The sequence below is a fragment of the Neoarius graeffei genome, chromosome 3 (assembly GCF_027579695.1).
Source record: "Neoarius graeffei isolate fNeoGra1 chromosome 3, fNeoGra1.pri, whole genome shotgun sequence".
NCBI lineage: Eukaryota > Metazoa > Chordata > Actinopteri > Siluriformes > Ariidae > Neoarius > Neoarius graeffei.
The window spans coordinates 27,895,535-27,922,553 of record NC_083571.1 but is presented as its reverse complement, the minus strand read 5'-3'; the positions used below and the strand labels follow the sequence as shown (position 1 = coordinate 27,922,553).

Sequence of the window (27,019 nt, the reverse complement as noted above, 5' to 3'; positions counted from 1 at the left end):
CACATTGTGTGCTCAATACCTGTATACAGCGCTGAAATAAACGTTTTGCAATGAATAAGAAGTGTTTTGAGTTAACAGCATATTTTTAACACTAGAAGGCCCAAAGTGCAGACTTTAGTCTGCAATGAAATCCCCCCCCAAATTTGTGAATAAGTCTAACATACCATTACCTGCCTCCCATTGTTGTGTAAAGAAGCCTAATTATTGTGTTACCTGAGAAATAGCCTCTTTGTTTCTAACCCTAACCAGACTTCACAATGTCACAACCAAGGCAATCAAGAAGGATCAGTTCTAACCCTAACCCCAAATCCTGGATCTAACCCCAACCTGAGCTCACCCCTAACCCAACCCCTAGCCTTAGCCCCTAGCCCAAAACCTAGCCTCAAATAATAACCCAAATATAACATGGGGGTACTGACCAGGCACTTGTGGAGCATTGAGGATGGGGCTTGGGAAGGACAGTGCACAACACGGCCTTGGCCTAGGCCAGGACGTGGATCTTTCCGGAAACCCTAACCCAAGTATGTGATTGAGCAGGACAGTTCAGACACAGAGGCCACATCAGATGAGGAGGAAGACACAACACACATCAACCCCCCTTGTAATAAAAAAAACAAAAAGTTGCAGATGTGGGCATAACACCTGGATCCACAGAGAAGGCGAAAGATGGCACTGTGTGGTTCCACCACAAAGTTGGAGACTTTTCTACTCATGAAACTCCACAGACAGCATTCAATGGATCTGGAGGGCCAACAGAGTTTGCAACACGCAAAATCACGAGTCGCCTTCAAAGCTTCCTGTATTTGTTGGATATCAGCATGTTGTTGGCCATCAGAGACTGCACAGGAGGGCTGTAGAACAAATCCCAGCTGGCAGATGAGTGTCTTTGAGCTGATGGCGTTCCTTGCAATCCTTTTTAGAAGGGCTGCCAAGGGCTACATTGGTGCCATGCGACTCATGTGGGCCAACAGATTTGGCAATCCAGATATCAAAGCCATAATGCCCCATAACCGCTTTCTTGAAATAAAGCAGTACCTTTGCTTCGACAACAAGGACACCCGCAAGGAGCGCATACAAAAGGACAAATTTGCAGCAATTTCAGACATCTGGCAGGAGTTTGTTCAGAATTGTGTGTCATCCTACAGTCCAGGGCAACATGTTACCATGCATGAGCAGTTATTTCCTTCAAAGGTTCGTTGTCCCTTTCTGCAGTGCATCGCATCCAACCCTGACAAGTTTGGAATCAAGTTTTGGATTGCAGCAGATCTGGACACAAAATACATGTGTAATGCCATCCCTTACTTGGGAAAATATCCCACTTGTCCAATGGGAGAGAGGCTATCAGAGAATGTTGTTTTGAAATTGATGGAACCATTTACCGTATGGACCAGGGAAGGACTGTAACTATGGATAATTTCTTCACCTCTCTGTCTTTGGCTAACAGGCTTCTTCAATGAAAAACAACTCTGCTTGGCACCATCAACAAAAATCATCAGGAGCTACCAGCAACTGCAAAGGAAACCTCGGGGCGCCAGTTGTACTCCACACAGGTGTTCACATCTGGAAGTGCCTTGCTGATGGTGTTTGCAACAAAAAAAAGAAATCTGTTTGTCTTCTGAGCACCATGCATCAGAAAGTGGAAATTGTGGACACCCAGAAACAAAAACCAAACACTGTTGTTGATTACAACCATTTCAAATGCAGCGTTGATATCATGGACCAGAAATTATGCAACTACTCGGTGCATGCAGGAACACGGAGATGGCCCATGGCTGTGTTTTACAACCTGCTTGACATGGCTGTCACAAATGCACATGTCTTGTACACAGCATGTACAGGATCCAAAGAAAGTCACCAATTGTTCATGCTGGAGCTTGCAGAGGAACTTCAAAACAGGCTTTTGCAGGAAAAGGCACAAGGGGAAGAACACAAACAGCAGCGTGAGATGAAAGTTTCTCAGAAGAAAAAGACACAGTGCCAGGTGCACATACCCTGCAATAATAACAGAAGCACTGAACTTTGTGTACGCTGCCACAAATACACCTGTGGCAAATGTACCGTAGGAAAGACTCACCATGGGAATGTGGAAACTACTAGATGGGACAACTGTATGCTACATTTCTGTGCTTGTATAGCCTCCATGTGTAGTGAGCCTGCTTTTCTTAGTGTGAAATAAATGTTTATTTTCTTCCTGAAGTTATACCGTCTGTAGTTTTTCCAAGCTGAAATTGTGTTTGTTGGGGCACTAATTCCAGTCCTCTGTCCTCTGACAGTCAGTGCGTTTACATGCACATAGAGAGAATCAAATTTCTGCCATTGCTCGACTGAAATCGAAGTTCAAAATGCCATGTATACACCTTAATTTGGCTGAAATTGAACTGAACTTGATTTCTTGGAATTGAGCTACACGACCTAGATTATGCGATTTCTGCCAAGCTACTTAGTGCATGTATACCCTATTGAGCTATGTATTCGAGCTACTTACTTCAGCACTGCCCCTTCCGGAAGTGACGAGTGACGAGACCACAAGTGGGAAACACAACAGCCTCGGTCGGCATGACAACAAATCATGACAATGGCATGGATCTTTTCTTTTTGTGGCATTGTTTGCACTGTTAAAATTTAGCTCGCTTACTGTATCACCAAATACATCTATACAGCTGTTGCATAGCTGTGAATTGTGTACATGAACAAGTCATTGTATTTGTGTGTGTGTATATATGTATATATATAATATGTATGTCCAACATCTGAAGAATGTCAATAAAAACAAAGCAATTGAACTTTTTGTGTGTTTATTAAGACATAAGTTAAATTGTAAGCAAAAAATGGACTTTAGAAAAATATACAATTGTGCAAAATAAGTTGTCTTACAAAACAGTGGTCTGCGCAGGACAGTTTGTAGCCATACAGTCTGTTAGAGCAAGCCTAACAGCTTGAGCACGGAACTTGTGAACACGGAACTGCCAGTGTTGCCAGATTGGGCGGTTTTAAGTGGAATTTGGCGGATTTGAACATGTTTTGGGCTGGAAAACGTCAGCAGTATCTGGCAACACTGCTGATAACTTTGTTTATACTCTTGAATAGCTCTTCTTCATGACGACAACCAGAAGTGTACCAACACGATTGGGCGTGTAGCGCCACCTGTGGCTCTGGTGCACAATGTACCTCACACAATGGCTCGATTTCATTGTGTGCATGTAGGATTGGATTTCTCTGGCACCCCTGCTGGGACCCTTAGCTCGATTACCGACAGTAGCTCAATTTGGATGTGCATGTAAACACACTGAGGCCCTGTCCACACGGCAACGGATTCAGGTGACTCCGATACAATTGCTTATCATTTTGGCCTGGCGTCCACACAGCACCGGCGTTTTGGGTGCCCAAAATGCAATCTTTTTGAGAACGGGTTCCAGAGTGGAAAGATCTGGCAACGTTGCCGTTGCGAAGTCATCTGGATGAGTAGAACGGATTTGTTTATGATGACGTCACAACCACATGACTGTGAGTGCTTCATGCCGGGTAGAAGTGTAACGAACTCGATGCAAGTTGTCAACAAATCCTATAACTTGGTTCATGAAACGCGCTTACAAAATATTTTCACTGTGAATATTTATTGTGTAATGGTGCAAAGTGAGAGAGACTCTGCCCTTAGGGCAGAGTCAATCCCGCCAGCAAAAATAGGGAAAAAAAGAAGCGATCTCACCTCTTCAGATGTGGGTTTAAATCCTACAATACATTCCTCAAAAAGGGCGTAGAAGAGCAAATTAATCCATCAACGTGTAGCATTCAATTGATTCCGGACCATTAAAGACGCCGCCTTCCGCGTAGAATCATACGTCATCCTCGCTGCCATATTGGATAGGTCAAAGCGGAGAATAAAGATTCATGTGCTGCGTTTAACTGTACCAACAGGTTTACCGTCCAAACGAGATCACATGGGATTACCTTTCACAGGTGAGAAACAACAAATTAATCCATCAACGTGTAGCATTCAATTTATTCCGGACCATTAAAGACGCCGCCTTCCGCGTAGAATCATACGTCATCCTCGCTGCCATATTGGATAGGTCAAAGCGGAGAATAAAGATTCATGTGCTGCGTTTAACTGTACCAACAGGTTTGCCGTCCAAACGAGATCACATGGGATTATCTTTCACAGGTGAGACTGGAAAAATACTTTTCATTGTATTTGGTCATTATAATGTAATTTTACAAACAGATTTTCCTGACTTTGTGGCTAATACGAAGTCTTGCGCATAATAGTTTATGCGCATGCGTCCTTACTTCTTCTATTGTTCTGGTGTCTCCGAAGGGACCGTCTTACAGCGCCCCTAGAGGTGTGGCATGTGTATTGCATCATTTTCAGCAAGCGTTGCGTTGCCATATGGACCTGATATTTTACTGATCGTTGCCCATTTGGACGCGATATATTTTTAAATAACATCTTATTGCCGTTGTCGTGTGGATGTAGCCTGAGTGTGAGCTTGGCAGAGTAAATTGTCATTGAAATTGGGGTGTAACCTAAAACCAAATTACCATTCATGAATAGCAACCTCAGTGGGGGGGTGGAGTGGCTGTTCACAATACAATGTTACATACAGTTACATACAATGTTAATACAGTTAGCACCTTGAGAGGAATACACAATTTTTGCAGAGAGGAGGGGGCGTGCAGCAGAAGTGAAAATCTCTGGGCCTTTTAATGAACCGTGTTTATCACATATGGTAACACATTATCAACAAAGAAAGAAAAAAAAAACAATGCCAAGGATCAGGAAAAGAACCACAGCACTGTGATTAGTTGGGCTATCAATGACTGACAGGGCCCCGGCACGTAACTAAGCATTATAAAGTTAAAAAATATTATTTTTATTGAAAAAACAAGAATGTAATGATTTCTAAAATTTCTAAAATGATTTTACCTAATGAAATTTTCTGCTTTAATCCACATTTGCTGGTGTTGAGCGTTTTTTTTTTCTTCTCAAAATCATCTTATCACAGATCACTCGCTGCTGGAGTGTGCGAGCTTCCCTGCCCCCTATTTGTTGAAAATCTTCTGTAGATTTCAGGGTTTTATATTGATTTATTATTATTATAATTGTTAATAATTAAACATGATAAATCTGGTTATCAAGAACAAAGGAGGGCATAGTGGGAAATGATACGGTAACTGTCTCTTGTCGGTTCAAATACGATACTGTGTTGTGATTACACTGTACCGGTACATTTTAATAAAAATAGACAAATGTCATGAACCTCTCTACTGTGTCTTATTACACTAAAGAAAGGGCCTGGCCGAGTCATTGTGTATTACTGAAAAAAAGAAAGAACGAATGATACACGGATTGTGTATCATTCATTCTTTCCATTTTTAATTGGCAATCAAAAAATGAAAAAAATGACTTGTTTTTCATTTCAATTTTAGGCTCATATAAAAAAAATATGAAAAACCAGTCATTTTTTCATTTTTTGTGTTAAAATAAAAACAAATAACAAAATAACCAGGACGCGGTCCGTGTATGATTCGTTCATTTGCATTTCAATTAAGAACTAAAAAAACATAAAATGAAAAAATGACTTGTTATCGTTTGTTTTTCAAAGGTGAACAAAAAACGAATAACGAGTTGATTTTCGGACATTTCATGTAATACTAGTTTTTTAAAAATGAAATATTTAAAAAACGGTCTTGGCCCGGTTTTATTTTGTTTGTTTTTGGTTTTTTAATATAACGTGCCATCCACGATCCGGAAGTTGATTGCAGTGCTGTCTGTGGAACACCGACTCATCGTGCAAGAAACAGCCAGCAATGGAGATCCATACATACGTCCTCAGACGAGGAAATAAACGTGTCCTAATGAAAGAGGAGACCATGTGGCTTAACAAAGTGGCCAGAATCTTTCAGGTAATGTAAATACCATGTGTCATATTCGTGTGATATGTCTAGTGTAAGCAGCCTGTGACCCATGCGGTAGCCACGGGCTACTTTACTAGTTAGCGGTTCTCCACACTATAGTTCGGGGTTATCTGTTACAATTTCCTTAAGAGTATGCCACCCCCATGTGAAATTAGTGAGTCTCTCCCCACAGTTACTAGAGTTAGATCAGTGAGCCGAAGATTTTTCTAGCCGACCTAGCCATTGTCCTAATGTGGCACAAACCTCAGTTTGGTTTAGCATAGTCGGTGTAATATAGATTTGCCAACTAGCAAATTGTTACAAAAGTGAATCAGCTTGCAGGTGAATGGTCTTATATTTCACACAGTCGGGAGGCTGTTGTGTCAGTGCATACATGTATAGCATAATTGTCATGAAATATATAGTTTCCCTATATGGATAGAAAACTAGCCAAAAACGTGCTACATGCGATCACGCCCAGGTTTTGGTATACTGATCTCTGCATAGGCATTGTGTGGTATGCAGTGCATGGACAAATAGCACAGGAGTAGTGTGCTTTAAGATTAATGGCGTACATTCAGTCTTTACTACATAATCTAACATAATGCTGATTTTTTACATATGTATACAGAACAAATAACGCGTCAACATTTCCAAAAGGAGAAATGCCATGTGGCTCAAAACAAATCATACATGCTAACGTTAGCATTTTAAGCTAAGCGGAGCTTAGCATTCCGCTCGTTGGTTAGCTATTTATGCTAGCGGACTTTGACTAGCATCGGATTTTGCAAACATCAAGATCACAAGGAGACGCAAATAATTACACACCGGGTCAAACATTCAAACACAGACTCCATCAAACCGCGAACTATGACTAAAAATTAAAGTTGAATCACTGTAGGACTGGTTGTGCCTAGGGTAAAATCCAGACAAGGTGAAATGGCATTTAGCCATTATGCTGCCAAATGTACCAGCTTCCTTTTGAAATTAGAACTGCTCCAACAGTGTCATGTTTTAAAAAGAAATTAAAAACATCTTTATTTTCATCTGCCTTTGGTTAGGGTTACTTATCAACAGTCTTATTTTCCATAGTATTTCTTTTCTTCTTTTTTCTTCTCTTTTTCTGTTTCTTCCCTCTCAAGCACATTGAATGGCATTTATGTTTGATAATGTGCTATACAAATCTACTGCTATATTGCTATAGGATTCCCTGCAACGTAGGATCGCTCGACAGACATGTCTGACATTCCATCCTACTGTAGGATGCTTTGACTATGTAGGACCATTTATCAGAACACCGTCCAGGGATGTCAAACTCAAATTCACAGGGGGCCAAAATTAAAATCTGGGATGAAGTCGCGGGCCGAACTCAATATTTATTTATTTTTTAAAATGGGCTAACATTGTGCATGCACACTTAAAGGCAAATTTCACAAACACTCATATGGTAGCTCAAATGGGCCTGAACATATTCTATGAGTGGGATATGTTACACTGGCCTGGGCCCACTTATATTCCTATGACACACCAAATTTCATGTTCAAGTCATGTTACTATATGTTTATGGTGTATGTGGACCAACTCTAATACACATTTGAAATGACCCCGCGGGCCAGATTTGGCCCCCAGGCCTGAGTTTGACATCCCTGGTGTAGTCCATTAATTTACAGTGTTGGGAGTAACAAGTGACACGTTGCGCTCTTATTTAAATAGGTGGTTGAGGACACCCTGTACCTGACAGATGATAATAATCTAGCCCTGTTCCCTGAAGATGATGGCCACTTCAGCACCACAGCTTTAGAGAATGGAGGGCATTATGAAGTCTGTGGGGACAGCCATGAGGAACAGCCAGCGCAACAATACGCCAGGTTCTCATTTAACCGCCCACCAGCAACTGCCGCTGCTGGCTCTCTGTCAAGTCTGAGGACCTCTGTCACTGCCCGAGCTACACCTGCAAAGGCTTTTCAGAGGTGATTAAATTAACTTTGTTCTTGGTTTTGGGGGGCATAGTGCTTATGACTAAGGGCTGCATTAAGATGGAGTTAGGTGATGTAAGGTGATGATTGGTGTGAACAAGAACAAGACCCATGTGGCTTGCTGGGGGGGGGGTCATTCAAGGGGCCAACCCAACTGGCTGGTGTGGGCATGTGTGGGATGGGGGTTATGTGAAATTAATGGGTTAAGAATGTGAAATTAATAAAGGGTTGCTTTCACATTGCATTTTAGGAGCATCTTCATTGCAGAGCTGGTGAATGGGAAGCTAGACAGCAAACAGATGCTCACAGTCCGGTTTTCTGAGTTTGAGGTCTCTGTGGAGGGGATTCTCTCAAAAGTCCATGATGCCCTCCGCCAGGAAGACACATTTGTTTTAACAGATGGACAGGGAAATAAAATCATAGACTCTGAGGGAACCCCGAGGTACAGTCGAATATCTATCTCATTCAGTATATCACTTTTGTATTTAATATTTTAGATTCTTAAGAAACCATCCTACATCACATCCATTAAAACACTTGCCGTACTAATGCAGTGATGAATTATCTTTTCCACAGGATCGGGATTCTGGAAACAGAATGCAAGGAAAATCTTTGCAGTGAAGGAGGACTTTAGAGTGCTGCAGGCCCCCAAAAGGCGCAGGCTAAGGTGCTGAAACTGAACTTGCTTTTTCCCCATTGCATCTTTGGGTTGTCTCTCTGAGACGCATATTTTGAGTTTTTGTATCTGGAAATACGTTGTCAGTGGCCAACATGCAGCTCAGTGTAAAAATGACATACCAATGACAAATATGTATCATTATTGTCCCTGATAAAAACTTCATTTTGGAGTGATATCCACTGCAACTAATTTTTTGCAACCCAGTGCATATAACTTTTACAGACTTTTATAGTCCAGATATGGAGAACACACGCACAACATATGATATATACTATATGCAGACAGACATATAATGCTCGCCCACAATAATTGAAAATACACACAGCTTTTAGACCAATATTTTCAAAAAGTGAAAGAATATCTCCAGTTACTTTGGATAGGGCCAGTAAAGTTGTTGACTAGATAAAAGTATTTTGTATGCTCTTTCTGATTTTCAGTCGACGGGATGACACTGGCCTTGAACAGGTGTTGGAGAAAATAGAAGACCTGGTGCTTGTGTCAGAAGGTCTGGGGCAGGTGTCTGCTAAGATTGAGGAGCTGGTCCGGTTGGCGGGCTGTGACCAAAGGACAACGGTGTCCCTCACTGTGGACCAAGCAGACGCCGTCAGACATGCCTTCGCCTGTGTTATTTGCACAAGTAAGATTTTATACATTTATTTTTAAAGGGTGCCTAACCAGTTTAGAAAGTGATTAGAAAGTATTTTATTTATGGAAATTGTTTTCATCTATTTCCAGACACATTGAATGAACCATATGTGTCTACATGCTGCAACAGCATTATTGGCTGCAGAAGGTGCACCGAGGAATGGATGAGGACGTCCTCTATCTGCCCAAAATGCAGGGAGGAGGATTTTAGCCCACATCGGCTAACTGGGCTGACAGATGCTCTAGCAGCATTAGGCAATTTAAGGGAATCCCATTGAGTTCCCATTGAGTCCCAAGGTGAAGTAAATTATTTGTGCCCACCAGTTACCAGTATATGTAGTTTTTAGTAGAATGGGTTTGTTTGACTCCTGTTTGTTTTACTCCTGCTGGCCATGTAAACTGTATAAGGGTGAAGTAACTTTTTTTTAAATACAGGGCCTTTTTTCGCCAGCTTCATGAGTTTTTTTTTTTTTTTTGCTTTACTCCAGTGTTACTCAAGTGTTACTCAAGTGTTGTTCTAATAATTCTGTATTCTATAATTTCACTTTTTTATTAATTCATGGCAAAAGTTTGAATGGTGTGAAAGATTTCATATTAGAGATTGTATTTCAAAATGCACATTACAAATCAGTTTAAGGCAAAACTATTTACTTTAATCAAGTATACATACATATTCTATTCATGCAGAGAGAAGAGCCAGACACAGCACAAAATGTAGTAATTTTTCCTTACTCAGATGTGCCTTTGCGTAACATTAACAAGGAAGAGCAATGCATCACAAAAACTAGTGTGGTTGTTGTTCACTACATTATTGAATAGTACTGAGATGTCTGGGTACCAGTCTGCAAACACATCCTCTGCACTACATCTGTCTGCCACGGATGAAAAGGGGTCCATTCCAAAGACAGATGTCCACGTAAGTGATGATCCCAACTCTTCTTCATACATGGCTGCTGCAACAGGGGCACTAGGAAGTAGCCTTTCAAAGATTTTCACTGCACATCCATCTGCTGCTAGTTCACTGGGTATCCCATGACCTACAATTAATGGGGCAAATGATTAAAAGGAGGTAGCACGCTGTTTTTTTAATTTATATAAGGCAGTCTATTAATATTTCGGTCAATGAGATCAGCAGGGATACTGGAAATGCTGCTCTTCACTGGCTGAACTAGTACTTCTCCATTTGTAAACAATGCACTTTAGTATACCTGGGATTTGATGTGCATTCCATGCTTGAACCATTCTGCCTAACCCGACTTCAGCCAATTGACAAGTAAGGCTGGAGGTGCAGAACTTTAAGTTGTCCTCCATATTGATTAGCTCTTGGTCCATGAGGTGTGTAAGAGCACCTTTTAATGGGAAATTCACCCAAACATTCACTTCTAACCACAACCTTTCCACTCTATGATTCTGTTGACCACAAAAACAAGTTTCTAGTTAGTTACTCATTAAATCTACAAATATCTCTATCAGTGTGCAATTTTTAGAGGGCTCGACTTGCACTTATACAGGTCTAAGGTATTCTGCCTTGAGATCCCACCCCAGAAAGTTTAGATGCTCATCAAAGCAGCTAACACCCTTAGTATTATGTGATTATGACAATTTCAACCCTAATCTCACACACTGACTATGCCAATTATGTTAATAGGTGATTCATTTCACTCACTGTCACATGAGGGGTGTGGTCCACAGTTAATAGACCCCCAGTACAGAGACAAATCTGGTCTTCCCATCTTCAGGCCAGAATTGAAGAAGCCTTTTTTAGATGAAAGGTAAAATAACTTCAAGCTCCAAAAAGATCTCCAGTTGCCTATTATGGAGTACTATGCCTAATCTTTGCCCCATCTTTCACTTGTTTTATTTTCCCCACCCTGGTGCTGTGTATTGCCTATCTTGTTTGTTTGCTTAGTGGAAGCCCAGTTTATCTGTGAAAAACCCACTAGTGTAGATGTGGTCTGGAGGTATGGTGGCCTGCTACGATTGTGCCGGTGTCCCGACAGCTTCTCCTGCATATAAAGGCTCAGGTAGAATTCCCTGCCATGATCAACCCGGACTTGATCCCACATTCCATGATTGACCACTGCAGATCTGGATGTAAATACAGTTAACACGTACAGGGTTAATGTAAAATGTGGGCCTATTGGTAATACCCTGAGTGGTGGTAGTGGGGGGTTCTATACTCACCTGTAAACTTCCTCATAGATCACAAGGTTGTTTTTGATGGGCATGCTGTAATGAGCAACAACTTTACTGCTGAATCCATCGATGGCCAAAACATGCGTCATGCCAAACATGACCAATTTCTCGTTCTGGTCCATATGTAATTTATGGCCCATGTATGCGGCGTGGTATGGTACTGGATTTATATTTTGAGCACCCTACAAAAATATGAGCTTTTGTTAACATGCTAGACAGCTTACAAACATAAAATACTAGAACGGGTGACGATTTAAAAAAAAAAAAAAAAAAATCTGGCCTACTTACCTGTCGTCATAATTCATGGTACGGCCGATGAACTTCCCTCAGTGTGTCACCGACTCGACACTCTGCTGCGCGCACTCCCTGTGTAGCCAGGTACCCGGTCATAAGTTTTCGACCATACGATGGGCCCGTCTGATAATAAAAATATTTACTTTATTACTTTTGAAAGACATGCAGATGGCATGTGTTAGGGTTTTGCTGGGATTCGAACCTGGTTCGTAGGTGTGATAATCCAGCAAACCCCCACTAGGCCACCAGGGGGATGACTCAAATGCAGAGGCATGAGGCGGAAGTAGAAAAAGTATCAAAAGGTTTATTTATACTATATACACACTAAATACAATCCAGGGAAAAAAAAAAAAAAAAAAAAAGTATAATCCAACACTGGGAAGACAAAGGGAAAAATAAAATATCCAAAACTTCAAAGTCCAAAAAGGAAAAGGCAAAAATGCAAAAGCTCAGAAGATCCAAAAACACAGTCACTACTAAATCCAAAAGAAAAGCAAAACAAAGAACACAGTTCAGAGGAAACTGGAGATAAACATAACAGCACAAAGACTCCATGACAAGAGGACTGAACTCAGGGGGTATAAATACACAAACTAAATTGAACACAGGTGAAGATAATCAGGACTAAACAGGCAATTAACACAAACACAAAACACAGGAACAGTGGCGGCCTCTAGAGGCCAAAATAAACATGACACGAAAAGGAAATAACAGCGGCCTCTAGAGGCCAAAACAGTCCTAGTCCTAACAGCATGTAGCATTTTAAACGTATAAAATAGCTTACCTCCCATATCGACCCGATTACAGCCCTCTCCAACTCCATGTCCGTAACGTGCCTTTTACGCTTCAGGTTGTGAGTGCTGCAAAAACGTCGGACACTCATTTCTGAGCATCTGTCAGCTCCCATTTGTTGCAGCGAGTTTGAAATTTCGGCATGAGTCTTGCCTGATTCAAACAACTCTTTAATAAGGTCTGCAAGGTTCTCCAATGCAGCCATGGTGAATACGCGCGCTTGGCTAGCTTGGATGCATGTCCATGCGCTTGGAGTAAACAAAGAAATAACTTCCGGTCCACAGAAAATAGACAGATTAAATAATAAAATCAAAACTGGTGTAGATCGTTTTTTAACACGTTTAATTTTTGACCTCAGCATGAAATGAAATGTTCAAAAAATAACTCGTTATTCGTTTTTTGTTCACCTTTGAAAAACAAACGATGAGATAACAAGTCATTCTTTTCATTTTATGTTTTTTTAGTTCTTAATTGAAATGCAAATGAACGAATCATACACGGACGGTCCACTGTAGGGTTAACCCTTTTCTTTGAGAAACATATAACTTGTGTCTTTTCAACAGATAAATGAAACCCCCACTCATGTGACCATCTTTCAACCTCATTTATAGCTATTTGCATTCTGTTCCTCAGACTATCAGAATTTCGGCCTCTCACCCACAGTGCCCCATCGTCTGCATAAAGTGCTCTACTGATTCTGGAGTCAATATTGTTAAAAACATCATTAATCGTTATATTAAACAGAATTGGGCTGCAGACGCTACCCTGTGTGGTACCATTTTCTATAGAGTAGATATTTGAATGGCTCACTCCAACTCTTACCTCTATAGTTCTATTCCTTAAAAAAATCTCTAATCCAATTGAACATTTTACCTTCTATTCCTATTTTATTCAACTTAAGTAAAAGACCCTCTTTCCAGAGCATATCATATGCTTTTTCAATATCAAGGAACGTTGCCAAGACTGACTCCTTGTTTACTTGAGCTTTCCTAATTTCATTTTCTAGGCAGATTATTGGATCCATAGTAGTATGGCCATTTCTAAAACCACTTTGATGTGGAAAGAAAATACTTCTTTTTTCAATTTCATATACTAACCTCTTAGTTATCATCCTCTCCATCAACTTGAAAAGATTGGATGTTAGTGCTATAGGCCTATAGCTTTTGACCTCTGCTTTATCTTTACCTGGTTTAGCTATAGGTACCACTACTGAATGTTTCCAACTAGAGGGCAGCTTACCTTGCTCCCAAATTTTATAATATAACTTTAAAATCACACTTTTAGCCACATCAGATAATTGTTCAATCATTTTATAACAAATTCTATCTTTACCTGGAGATGTATTTTTAACACCCACTAATGCTCTTTTCAGTTCAAATAATGTAAAATTCTTAAGTGCACTCTCACTTATATCTTTCTTTCCTAATAAGTTTCCATTATCTTCAATCATTTTTGTTCTCCATAATAACTCTTCATTTGATAAGTTTTTAGAGCTATGCACTTTAACAAAGGCCCTAGCAAGCATCTCTGCTTTTTCATCATTAGTTACTGCTTCACCATCACTATCTTTAATTAGTGGTAAAGAGAAATCCCTTCTTATTCCTCCCATCTTTCTAATTATTCCCCATACCTCGGTGACCTGAACTTCTGATCCAATAGTATTACAGAAATTCCTCCAGTAATTCCTCTTAGTTTCCCTTATTACTCTTTTAGCTTGAGACTGTGCCTTTTTATATAGTATTAAATTATTGAAGGAATGATTTGATTTCACCATTCTAAATGTTTTATTTCTGTCTTTGACTGCTTTTTTACATTCATCTGACCACCATGGCACCATTTTCTTTTCCCTTATCCCAGAAGACTCACCCAGAACCTCCTCTGCTGACTCATATAATATATTTGTGATTATGGAATTTACTAATTCAACATCATCGCTTAAGTTTGACATGTTCTCCATAAGTTTGCCACTTGCCTTCATACTATATGGCCCCCAATTAGCCTCTCTCATTTTCCATCTTGGGTACCAGTTTTCTTCCGAATTAACATTCTGCTCTTGTATCTTGGTCCAAATTAGGTAATGATCACTTCCTAATGGGTTATTATTAAGAACTTCCCACTGACTGACTCCTGCTATTCGTTCTGAAAGTAAGGTAAGGTCAAGCGCTGATTTTGTTCCATGTACTAGATCAAATCTAGTGCCTGTTCCATCATTTAAACAGACTAGATTGTGGTCATCCATAAACTCCTCAATAGTACTCCCATTATCATCTGTTCTTATGCTTCCCCATAATGTGTTATAAGCATTGAAGTCTCCACATAAAATATTTCTACAATCTCCCTCCACACAAAAACTATCTAAAAAATCTCTTCTAATCTTTTGGCAAGGGTTATAGAAGTTAATTATTTTAAACTTAGTTCTACCCACCCATACTTCCACTGATATTGCTTCAATTTTTTTATTTATATTTTGTGCTTTGTAATTAAGGCCCTGTTGAATAAATGTGGCTACTCCCCCACCTGTTCCTAGGCTTCTATCTTTGCGTACTGCTACATATCCATAGATTATAAAGTCAAGTGATGGCTTTAACCATGTTTCTTGAATACAAATGATATTTGGTTTAACCTGCTGTTCTTCAATAAAATGTTTAAATTCTTGCCCATTCGCAATTAAACTCCTGGCATCCCACTGTAATATGGACAGTACCATTAAAAAACACCACCACATGATTGCTGACTTTCAGAAACTCCAGTTACTAATACTGCATTTATAGACTCAAAGGATAATTCCCCTATATCAAGGTACTTTTCTGCTGCTCTTGTGATAATCTTTATTCTCTCTGTTCTGCTATCTGTCTGTGCTGAGCAACTGATAATTTCCACTATGAAGGCAACAAACTTTTTCTTCTCCACAATCAAGGTGTCTTCAGAAATTTTGTAATTCAAAGGTTGTGCAGCTCTTTGAGTAGGAGGTTGAGACACAGACACTGCTTTAGCATCAGATCGCACTTTGCTATCTGCCTTTTTGATTGCATCAGCATAGGTAAGTTTCTCCTTCACCCTTACGTTTTGAATCTGTACTGCTCTTTTATGGGCCTCACATCCTTTATAAGCAGCAGGGGCGGTTCTAGCCATTTTGGGGCCCTAGGTGAAATACAGACATGGGGCCCTCAAAAGTCAGTCTTGAAACACACATACAGAATAATGGTCATCCCTACTTGGCACATGCCATATCTCCTTGCTGTAAATTCAGAAAAAAAGATAGCAAACTGCCACTAACAATGTGCCCCAAATAAGCTCCACAGTGAAACAGGTTTGAGATTACTCCAGTATTTGCCAAAATTCTGACAGTGTTTATTGATCAGATCAAACCAGAAAGAGAGAGAGCGACAAGGCAAACAACAGAAGAAGAGACAGTAGAGAGAGAGATAGCCAATTTTAAGAGTCAATCTCCGTATTTTAATAAAACAAGGATATCTGAAATCCAATTATTATTTTTACTCCACAGATACATAACCAGATATAAAATGATCTTATTCTTATCAGAAGTAGAACACAAATGGATACATATTACTAGATACACATTACCAGAGATACAAAATGATCTTACTGTTATCAGAACTACAACACAAATGGATATTACTCTATCGAAACCTCTACATTTCAATGGGATAAGACTGATGCCAAGATAAATGTACGAGAGAGAGAGAGAGAGAGAGAGAGAGTTTGTGTGTGTGTGAGAGAGAGTGAGGGAGGGAGGGAGAGAGAGAGCCATTTAGTGACAGGCAATACAGTGGTTGAGAGACAGATACAGAGGGATTGTGAGTTTGTAAAGGATGCAGCCAGTACATTATTGAAATGTCCTTAATCTTCAAAATTCCATTGTTCATGTATTCCATCACCATTCCATAATGGGGTGTAGGTGGGTGGGTGAGTGTGTGTGTGTGTGTGTGTGTGTGTGAGAGAGAGAGAGAGAGGGGGTAGAGAAAGAGAGAGGTATGAGTTTTTAAAGGTTGCAGCCAGTACATTATTGAAAAGTCCTTAATCTCCAAATGTCCATTGTTCATCATAATCATATGAGAAAGAAAGTCCTACTTATTGCTGGCTTCTCCAAAGTCTTCATAGAAAGGTGGTGTGCAGAGGTATGGAACCCAAACTACACGAACACATTCCTCAACAGCGGAGGTTGAGGCTGTAGCAGACCCAGGCGATTTGAAAAATGCAGTTAGTTTCAGAAGTGCAGCTGCATTCTTTTTGCTTTGTGCCCTTTTTTTTCTTTTAGCGCAACCACTCTCATAACTGCGCTTCATCTTGTTTACAGTTCCCTCTGCTTTGGTTTGAATTTCCGTCACGCACCTGTCTACGTCGTCAGATCATGGACTAGTCCAATGTAAAACAACCAGAGTGTGTGTGTGTACTGGGACAAATACTATATACACATGAATTCGATATTCTGATGCTATTTTGGTGTGTTTTTCCATTTATATCGTTGACTACTTAATATCAGAGACAAATTAAGATTACATATATATATTGTTTGGTGTTTACCGTGACGGGGCTGACTGTTAGGGGCCCCCAAATTTTGGGGGCCCTAGGCAACCGCCTTGGTTTGCCTAATGGTAAGTCCGCCCCTGATAAGCAGCGCTGTGCTCCCCTCCACAGTTACAACACTTTATTTTAGTTCCTACAGCACAATTGCCACATTCATGTTCCCCCCCGCACTTAGCACACCTGGCTTTAGCCCTACAGGCTGCAGCAATATGCCCAAACCTTTGGCATTTAAAACACCTTGTTGGTGGAGGAATGTATGATCGTACTGCATAACTAACATACCCAATCTTAACTCTTTCTGGTAATCGCTCTTCTTCCAGAGCTAACTGACAAACTAGGACTTGTAACTCCATCTCTTGTAATAGGCAAACATTTCACCTTGGTTACTCTAACCCCTTTCATGTTAACTCGGATCTGTTCCTCTGTCAACTCAGTAGATACTCCAGATATCACACCCATACACTTTTCCTTTTCCTCCCACACTTGCGGCTTAATCGCTTTCCCCAATAGTGTTTTACACTTCATTAACCCCTGCTGCTGGTCTCTATCCCTACACACAACCATCAAATTGCCATCTCTTAAAGTTTTGACTGTTTGTACTTCACCTACTAGCTTGTATACTGCCTCGCTAACTTTTAAAGGATTTAGAGTACACGGGGATTGGAATCTAAAGATAACTTTTATTTCATTTCTTTTACCTTCCTCTCTTCATCGGGTTCTAGTTCTTTCCTTTTCTTACTTCCTCGGTTGATCCTCTGCCATTCTCCTGAGTATGTATTTCTCTCATTGTAGTCGCTTCAAGCTAGATCATTGCCTTCATCTGCCTCCTCAATCTCTTCCATCTCACTCACTTCCTGGATTTACCTCACTTCCTGCAAATCCCGGATCACACCTTACCCTCCTCTCGATCAATTTCGAGATCCACATGAGGCCCGTGGGGAACCCGAGGGACTGTACCACTTTTGTCAGATAGAGGGGTTTCGTGGGTGGATGGTGGGTTGGACCAGTTTGACAGAGATGGGATTTTTAGCAAAATGTTTTGAAACCAAAAGATACATGATTCATGAAAACACTGACTGGATTCAGGTCAACTTGTCAGATCCCGAAGGATTTCGCAGTGATTTCAGAATCAACATCACTATTTAGAATTAAATTCCTACAACTCATCATTTCTATTCATTCATTTTTTTACACGTTTTCTTTCTCTTTCAGCTTGTCGCTTTTCTTGTGAAAGATTTATTCGCCTTTCTCTCGCTCTTTCACTGCTTCTTTCCTTTTCTTCCTCTGTCAAAACTCTCTTTCTTTTCCCAGTTTTGACTTCATCTTTCTCTCCTTGGTTCACTTGTTCTGACATCTCTTTTAAAGTTTGTAAAAATAATTATTATTTTGTTGCGCGGTTTGAATTGTTCTCTGTAGGGATGGATTGACATGCTGTAGCCATAGTAAATTCCCTTTCACTGTACAGCATTGAACACGCCAATCCCTGCACTCGATGCCATGTTCTATCTCCGCCCATTCTTCAAACTCCCTGTAATGGTATTGGAAACAGAGATGAGACTGGATACCAAATACAGTGACGTCACGACTGTGCTTTAAACCCATGGCGGAATCAAAATTCTTTCTCTCTGGCAGTGGGTTTCCCTGCATGAAAGAGAGACGTCATTGCATCTGTGCTACAGGAGAACAAAGGACAAAGAATGGGCTATTGATACCGGACCTTTAGCGAAAGTTCAATGTATTTGATCTTCACATGGTTGCAATAATAACTGAACCGGTTAGTTACTGCAGCCCATGCAGTATTTTAAAGAGGAAAGGTGACTGGATCCCTTTTCCCTTTCGCAACGTCGACAAACTATAAACAAGATTCCTTCCAGATCATCGGATGACCGATGGAACACCGAAGATCTTCAGCTGATGAGCTGTGAAAGTAAAAGGAACAGACCTGTTTTCTCTCTGGACCTGCGCTCCACACTGTCTTTGGATAACAGACGACGCACTTTCAGTCGCCAAGCAAGAGCGATCTCAAGTAAGGCTGGCATCTGGGCAATTGTTAGTCTTAGTTGTGGCTAGTTAATGTGAAGAATGTTGTTTATTTGAATTCATTCATGATTTAAATGTACGCATTTTGATTCACATGAAAGTCAGTCTTAGACTGCGTGTTGTTTGATTTACTTTGTTTACTATCTATATTTAGTTAGATCGTACATGCTCTCTCTCTCTCTCTCTCTCTCTCTCTTTTTTTAACTCCCTTCATTGCTCTACACCCCCTAACATTGGGATTTCAGGACTAGCTAAGTTTGAGTAGAAGTTTGGCTTTGAGGCCTAGCACAAGGCTTGCACATTCCATACACACACTGTGTGTATGCACACACACTCTCCCTCACACACACACCTACTCATACACACACTCTCACACAGACAAACACATAAACACATGATTTCCCTATCACATTTTAACATCCACTCGCCCCTACACTGTAACACTGGCATATAGCTCATTACTTCTGGTCACCATTAGTGCCTCAGTTATCATCATATACACTACTGATTTTTATTTGAATACATTGTATCACCATTTATATTGAATTATTCCTTGGCTGCTATTGTTGCTATATCTGATCAGTATTAGTTTGCTAATTCATGTCAGCTATTTCAATAAATGGTATATTTGGAATAAACTGTGTCCTGTTTGCTACAACATCCACTGAGTGCCAACCTCTGCCAAACAAGTATTCTAATTGCCTTCGCCCATTTGGTTGTTATATGAATGTTATAGATCTAGAGTAAACGTATTACATTAGAGCTACAATACTCACTAAACTATAGTGTAACCCAGGTGAAAAAAGGCCTTGGTTAATAAATAGTTGAATAAATAAGAATAAATATTAAGCAGAATTTTGTCATTTAAATAAGTTACTTTAGTAATATAAAAAAACGTCTAAAATAGATAAATAGGATTAAAATGAGTATTTCATGGGTTTAGTAATTTATTTTATCATTGGCTTAAAAAGTTGAAAGGTCATATCAATCAGCCAATCACAGCGCTGATAGTCGTTCTCTTCCAGAAGATTCTTAGCAGAATCAAGGAAGCAAGAACAGGTGAAGCCCTGCTTGTGTAGAGCTCCAGTGAAAAGAAAGAAAGGGGCAGAGATACCAAGTGTATTTGATGATTATTTTCTTTCTATAAGTGTTTTATTTAACATGTCTATGCTGATAGACTGTGGTTAAGTTGTACATTTTCTTTTTTTTTAAGTTTTATTTAACATTCTGTCTATGCCGATAGACTGTGGTTAAGTTGTACATTTCCTTTTTTTTTAAGTTATTATCGAGAATCGCGGACCAAAAGTTTACTTTTGAAGATCACGCATCCAGTGCGTGATCAAGGACATTTTATAGATGGCGAGCCACCCGAGCTAGGAGCTACGATTGAATTGCGTTGTGCGTCGAAAGAAATATCGTTCTCCTCTTTGGGGAAACTGGACATCGCACGGCCGGTTGCTCCAGCCTTTCCTTTCCTTTCCTTTCCTTTCCTTTCCTTTCCTTTCCTTGCCGAGAGACAATCACCAACCGTGGTAAGACTGTTTCAGTTTAACCCGCTCCTTTTCCCCCTCTGGATCACGTGAACAGTGCGTGGACTGCTCCGCACTGTTGTGTGGAAGGATTACGTCTCCCTTTCACCTGCTAAAGGACTGTTTAGCAGTAAGGACCTGATTTAATGGACATTGAACCGTTTATTCGTTTTATGTTTCATCCTATGTTACATATTCTGAATGTTTGAACTGTAAGGTTGATAGCTATTGCATTTACTGGTGTTAACTTTCCTCATTGGACTTAGTAAGATGCTCAATGGTTTTCGGTTGTAATAACCTATTGACAGAAGGGTAATACTGAATGCATTCGATTTCATTATAATTAAAATAGGCCTATGTTGATTAACATTTAAAAGATGGATACTTAAAAGAACTAGTTATATCATATAACTAATAACTAACTGGATAACAACTAAAACTAAATTAAAATAAGAGCTCAACTGAGATACTAACTAAACTACTGGAACTAACTAAGTTTAAGTTAATTGAAGATTAAGAAGTCATAATGGTTTCTTTACTTTAAAGAGTAACTGAGTAAAACTCAGATTCATCTTTGAATTCACTTTGCATTCATGCAAATGTTTTTCTGTGTTGTATGTTATGTCTACGTAAATGTCTTTAAAGGTACCACTTTGTAATTAATACTTTTCTACTGCTTCTATTTCTTTTTGATAAAGCCGGCACAATTTAAATTAGACTTTCGGTCTGTGGTGTTTCTCTTGTCAATTATTCTTTTCACAAATTAACTGCTCCTCCTACGAACCTAGTTCTGGTCCAACAACTCACTTTAATATTTGTAGTAAGTGCTACAGTAGCAACATCACTAAGTTATTCCATTGATTTTAATAGTTTAGCTATAAACTATTAAACACTTGAATTAATGATTAATGAATTTATGAGACTGATCCCTTTTTACATGAGACTGATTTGATAAGCCTATTGCACCTACATGTCGGTGGAAAATCCCGATAAATGTGAAATTATCTGAAGACAATAAGTTATGTAGGCGCGTTCGTGCTTCTAGTTCCCGCCAAAATCAAACAGCCAATCAGAATCGTGAGGGGCATGGACGGATGTACACAGCTGGGATCCCTGTGTGTCCATGAAAAATCAACTCGATGGGTTACCAGATTTTCTGAAGTATGGAGCTCCGCAAGGCCAACGCGAAAGCTCTGCTACAACAAGAAAAAGACATTCTCCAGCGGGCTAGAAAAATAATCAAAGAACCTGGCTGATGTAACTCCATTCTTGTTTGAAGAAGGAGGTCTGTAAATTGATATAAGGTGAAGAGATTTGTTCCCAGCATTGAGATTGATGTCGAGACACTCCATGGCAGAGTATCGACACATTGGTTCATTTTCAGTGTTAGTGAGGCCTTTCCGTATTAGAACTGCAATTCCACCACTAGTTCTGTTTAATCTCGACTGATGAGTAATCACATGAGTAGACAGCACATTTGAAAAATCAGCAATAGTCCGTTCATCCTGTCCATCACCATTCAGCCAGATCTCAGTTATAATCATAACATCAATTTGGCAAGAAATTATAAAGTCACAGAAACCGGCTGACTTGTTCCTAATGGAACGGGCATTCCAAAGAGCAAAACAAACTTTAGGACTGTACGAAGTTGGGATGATTTTAGAAATGTTTACATTTATCCTTCTTTAGATGATTTATCTTGATCCAAAGTAACAGAAGTAGTAGATGAATATTAATGTAGCTTTTTGGATTATGCAATATAATAACACACGCTTGTAAAGGCATTGATGATGCAATGTTGTCATAATTGTGCGTCATTGATTCTGGGAAAATTTGGATGAAAGGTGGCCAGAAACCATTTTCTGAATTTGAACTTAGATTCAAATTTATAGAACATGGAACAAAACTTCGGTATTTACCATAACCCAATACTGTTATAATGGGCCTTTGCAATGCAGCCGGTGAAGCGTGAAACAACTTCCGGTTTATTATTACTTAATAACTCTCTAACCATCATGGGGTCACCGGTTTTTCTTTAAGAAACTATTTTTACATTCAGGTGTGTTTAGGAAATAGTACAGATTCTACAGTAATGATGTGTAAGCATGAGTGTAAATGTGCTTTAAGCTCATCAATCTTCTGTAAAATTCACTGTCACATTGCACTGTGAAGACAGTTACAATACAAATTACTCAATGTTACATGCATCCTCTTTTTGGCTTCCTCTTTGTCCTCTTTTTTGTTTTATAATTCATGATACATGGTGTAAAATTACAGTGAAATAAGATAACAGAATAAAGTGTCGATGCACCACTATTCATTCGTCTCTGGTTCCTGTAGCTGCTTTTTATCTATGAAACAAGATTGTAAAGCATTATTGTAGAACAATATAATGAATGATTTATGTATTCAGTAGGATTCATTAGGGCTGTGGGCTTCCCCAGTGTACTGACATTAACCAACATTAATGGAATTTCTTGCCTTCCTAATGCATTTGAGACCAAAACAGTAAATAGTAAATAATAAAAATGAGACAGTAAACAGCCCTATTCCACACTTCTAGTCATTCATATTATGCCAAGAACTGCTCAACTAAGTAAAGAAAAACAACAGTCTGTCATTACTTTAAGACATGAAGTGACTTTTAATTAATAAAAATAGAGAAAAAAACATTGAATTAGAAGTTGTGTTCAGACTTTTGATTGATACTGTACTTATTCATTGATACTTCAGTTGCACACACAATGACTTTATATCACATTCATAAACAAACAAAAAAAAAACAAAATCTTTCTATTTATCATGACAGAACGAAAGAGCACAACCTTTCAACAGGAGAGCCTGTGGTCCAAACTGTTGCCATGGCAATTGTTGGAATCGATCAGTGATTCCTGTTACTATCATCAGTCGCCCCAAGCCTATTTTGTTTCTTGTGTTTCTTGCTTTCTGCATGACAAAGTTACTGGTTTTGACCCTTGTCTGTGCTCATAGATTACTCTGGTTTCTTGCTGCCCGCCTGTGCTATGACCCCACTAAAAAAATCGACACTGGGATCATTACTTGTGAACATCATCGCTTGCAGATATCCTTATTAATGTTATTCTGGTAATTGTGGTTGAATTTAAACTTAATTAGCAAACTATTACATTTGAGCTAAGGAGAAAAGGGTGGATTAAAAAAAAGCAGGCAATTTCTTGAAAACAAATGATTATAAATGCAATATAGAACACAAAATTTTCACAACACAAAGTCTTCATGATCACACCCATAGTTTTACATTATAGGACCTGAGAATATAAGAATGTTCTGAGGCTAATATAGTTACAACTATATTTCTACATTTCCAGATTTGTGTAAAGCCGCTTTCTGTCTATTGTTTTAAGCATTACATATGATTATAAAATGAACTCAGTCACTCCATAAATTCAGCTTGATTTGTGAATATTTTACTGGACTTTTCCCTCATTATGAAAAAAAAAAGCAAAACTTTTCTCACAGATCCATAATTGATTTGTTGAGCATGGATAGTCGTTCCACCCTTTCCTATCTGAACTATCCAAATTCTCAGCGCAGTCCTCATCACCACTATTATTCGGTTCCCCATCAAACCAGTACCTGAAAAGCAGAGAAATACATACAGTTAGGTCCATAAATATTTGGACAGTGGCAACATTTTTCTAATTTTGGTTCTGTACATTACCACAAGGAATTGTGAACAAAACAATTCAGATGCAGTTGAAGTTCAGACTTTCAGCTTTAATTCAGTGAGTTGAACAAAATGATTGCATACAAATGTGAGAAACTAAAGCATTTTTTAAAACACAATCCCTTCATTTCAGGGGCTCAATAGTAATTGGACAAATTAAATAATTGTAAATAAAATGTTCATTTCTAATACTTGGTTGAAAACCCTTTGTTGGCAATGACTGCCTGAAGTCTTGAACTCATGGACATCACCAGACACTGTGTTTCCTCCTTTTTAATACTCTGCCAGGCCTTTACTGCAGCGGTTTTCAGTTGCTGTTTGTTTGGGGGCCTTTCTGTCTGAAGTTTAGTCTTTAACAAGTGAAATGCATGCTCAATTGGGTTGAGATCAGGTGACTGACTTGGCCATTCAAGAATATTCCACTTCTTTGCTTGAATAAACTCCTGGGTTGCTTTGGCTTTATGTTTTGGGTCATTGTCCATCTGTATTATGAAATGCCGACCAATCAGTTTGGCTGGATTTGAGCACACAGTATGTCTCTGAATACTTCAGAATTCATCCGGCTGCTTCTGTCCTGTGTCACATCATCAATAAACACTAGTGACCCAGTGCCACTGGCAGCCATGCATGCCCAAGCCATCACACTGCCTCCGCCATGTTTTACAGATGATGTGGTATGCTTTGGATCATGAGCTGTACCACGCCTTTGCCATACTTTTTTCTATCCATCATTCTGGTAGAGGTTGATCTTGGTTTCATCTGTCCAAAGAATGTTCTTCCAGAACTGTGCTGGCTTTTTTAGATGTTTTTTAGCAAAGTCCAATCTAGCCTTTTTATTCTTGAGGCTTATGAGTGGCTTGCACTGTGCAGTGAACCCTCTGTATTTACTTTCATGCAGTCTTCTCTTTATGGTAGATTTGGATATTGATACGCCTACCTCCTGGAGAGTGTTGTTCACTTGGTTGGCTGTTGTGAAGGGGTTTCTCTTCACCATGGAAATTATTCTGCAATCATCCACTACTGTTGTGTTCTGTGAGTGTCCAGGTCTTTTTGCATTGATGAGTTCACCAGTGCTTTCTTTCTTTCTCAGGATGTACCAAACTGTAGATTTTGCCACTCCTAATATTGTAGCAATTTCTCGGATGGTTTTTTTCTGTTTTCACAGCTTAAGGATGGCTTGTTTCACCTGCATGGAGAGCTCCTTTGACTGCATGTTTTCTTCACAGCAAAATTTTCCAAATGCAAGCACCACACCTCAAATCAACTCCAGGCCTTTTATCTGCTTAATTGAGAATGACATAATGAAGGAATTTCCCACACCTGCCCATGAAATAGTCTTTGAGTCAATTGTCCAATTATTTTGGTCCCTTTAAAAACCCTTCATCCAATTTTAATGTGGATACCCTCAAATGAAAGCTAAAAGTCTGGACTTTATGTCCATGTCCATTATATAACTATAACTTGAATATGTTTCAGTAAACAGGTAAAAAAACAAAATTTGTTTCAGTGTCCAAATATATATAGACCTAACTGTAGAAACAGATCAGTGTTCAGTTACCTTCAACTCCACACATTTAAGTAAATCAACTGATTAACCCACGTTTACTGAGATTCTTAACGATCACAGCAGTAATATAGTTATTGTTGTGATGAGAATATAAAAGGGAATTATATTATCTTAGCATTTAGTTTAACGTAGTAACAAATTGGCAATCAGCAGACGCAAACGCTTTGTCATGTTCTGACTGTGATTAAATGCAGTAGATGGCCTCATAGTAGTAGCACTCTGCAAAATGGGAAGATATTTTGGAATATATACAGATAAATACAAGTCTCTTACACAGTGGTCAGTGGTGTACCATCCACCCATTTCCACTCTCCCTCTGTCACTCAGACCAATCCAAGCCCTTCTGCTGCTGCCCAGCAAGTTCAGGATAAACTCCTGTGATGGAGAGAACAATATCAAAGTATTTCTCTCTACATGTGATCTGCTATATTTATAATAGCACAATATGAATACAGATACTGTTAGGGTCTTGCTGGGATTCAAACCTGGTTTGCTAGTGTGATAATCCAGCAAACCCCCACTAGGCCACCAGGGGGATGACTCAAATGCAGAGGCGTGAGGCGGAAGTAGAAAAGTATCAAAAGGTTTATTTACAATATATACAGTCCAAACAAAAATAATCCAAAACGCTCAGAAGATGAAGGTAAAAATAAGAAATATCCAAAGTACAAAACAAAAGCCAAAAAAACAGAAAAGAAAAGGTAAAAATACCAACACTCAGAAGATCCAAAAACACAGTAAATACAAGGTCCAAAAAGCAAAGCAAAGTGCAAAACCAAAAAGAAAAGGAACACGGTACAGAGGAAACTGGAGCTAAACATAACAGCACAAAGACTCCGTGACAAGAGGACTGAACTCAGGGGTATAAATACACAAACTAATTAAGGACAGGGCGGGGCAGGAAACAGGCAATAAGACAAAAACAAAACACAGAACACAGTGGTGACCTCTAGAGGCCAAAACAAACATGACCAGAAAAGGAAATAACAGCGGCCTCTAGAGGCCAAAACAGTCCCAGTCCTAACAGGACCCCCCCCTCTAGGAGCATCTCCTGACGTTCCCAGGATGATCAGGATGGGCCGAATGGAAGTCCCGACAAAGTTCTTTGTCTAGTATGTCCCGAGCTGGGACCCAGCAGCGCTCCTCAGGGCC

The 27,019-nt window shown here is 39.5% G+C and overlaps 1 protein-coding gene and 1 pseudogene across 2 annotated transcripts in view; both read right to left on the bottom strand.

The window, feature by feature from the left end:
- Positions 1 to 27,019, bottom strand: part of LOC132883231 (CD209 antigen-like protein 2) — a 144,508-nt gene that overhangs the window by 67,976 nt on the left and 49,513 nt on the right. The window contains exons 3-4 of one of the 2 annotated variants that reach the window (XM_060916589.1): positions 26,141 to 26,242; positions 24,103 to 24,209 (exon numbers count right to left, since the gene is read on the bottom strand). The exons of the other annotated variant lie outside the window; for it this stretch is intronic. Coding sequence (XP_060772572.1) covers positions 24,198 to 24,209; positions 26,141 to 26,242 — 114 coding nt within the window. The 3' untranslated portion in view covers positions 24,103 to 24,197. Of the gene's footprint in view, positions 1 to 24,102; positions 24,210 to 26,140; positions 26,243 to 27,019 lie in introns of those variants that run through there. 2 annotated transcript variants of the gene reach the window in all.
- On the bottom strand, positions 9,928 to 12,682 carry LOC132882468 (uncharacterized; annotated as a pseudogene).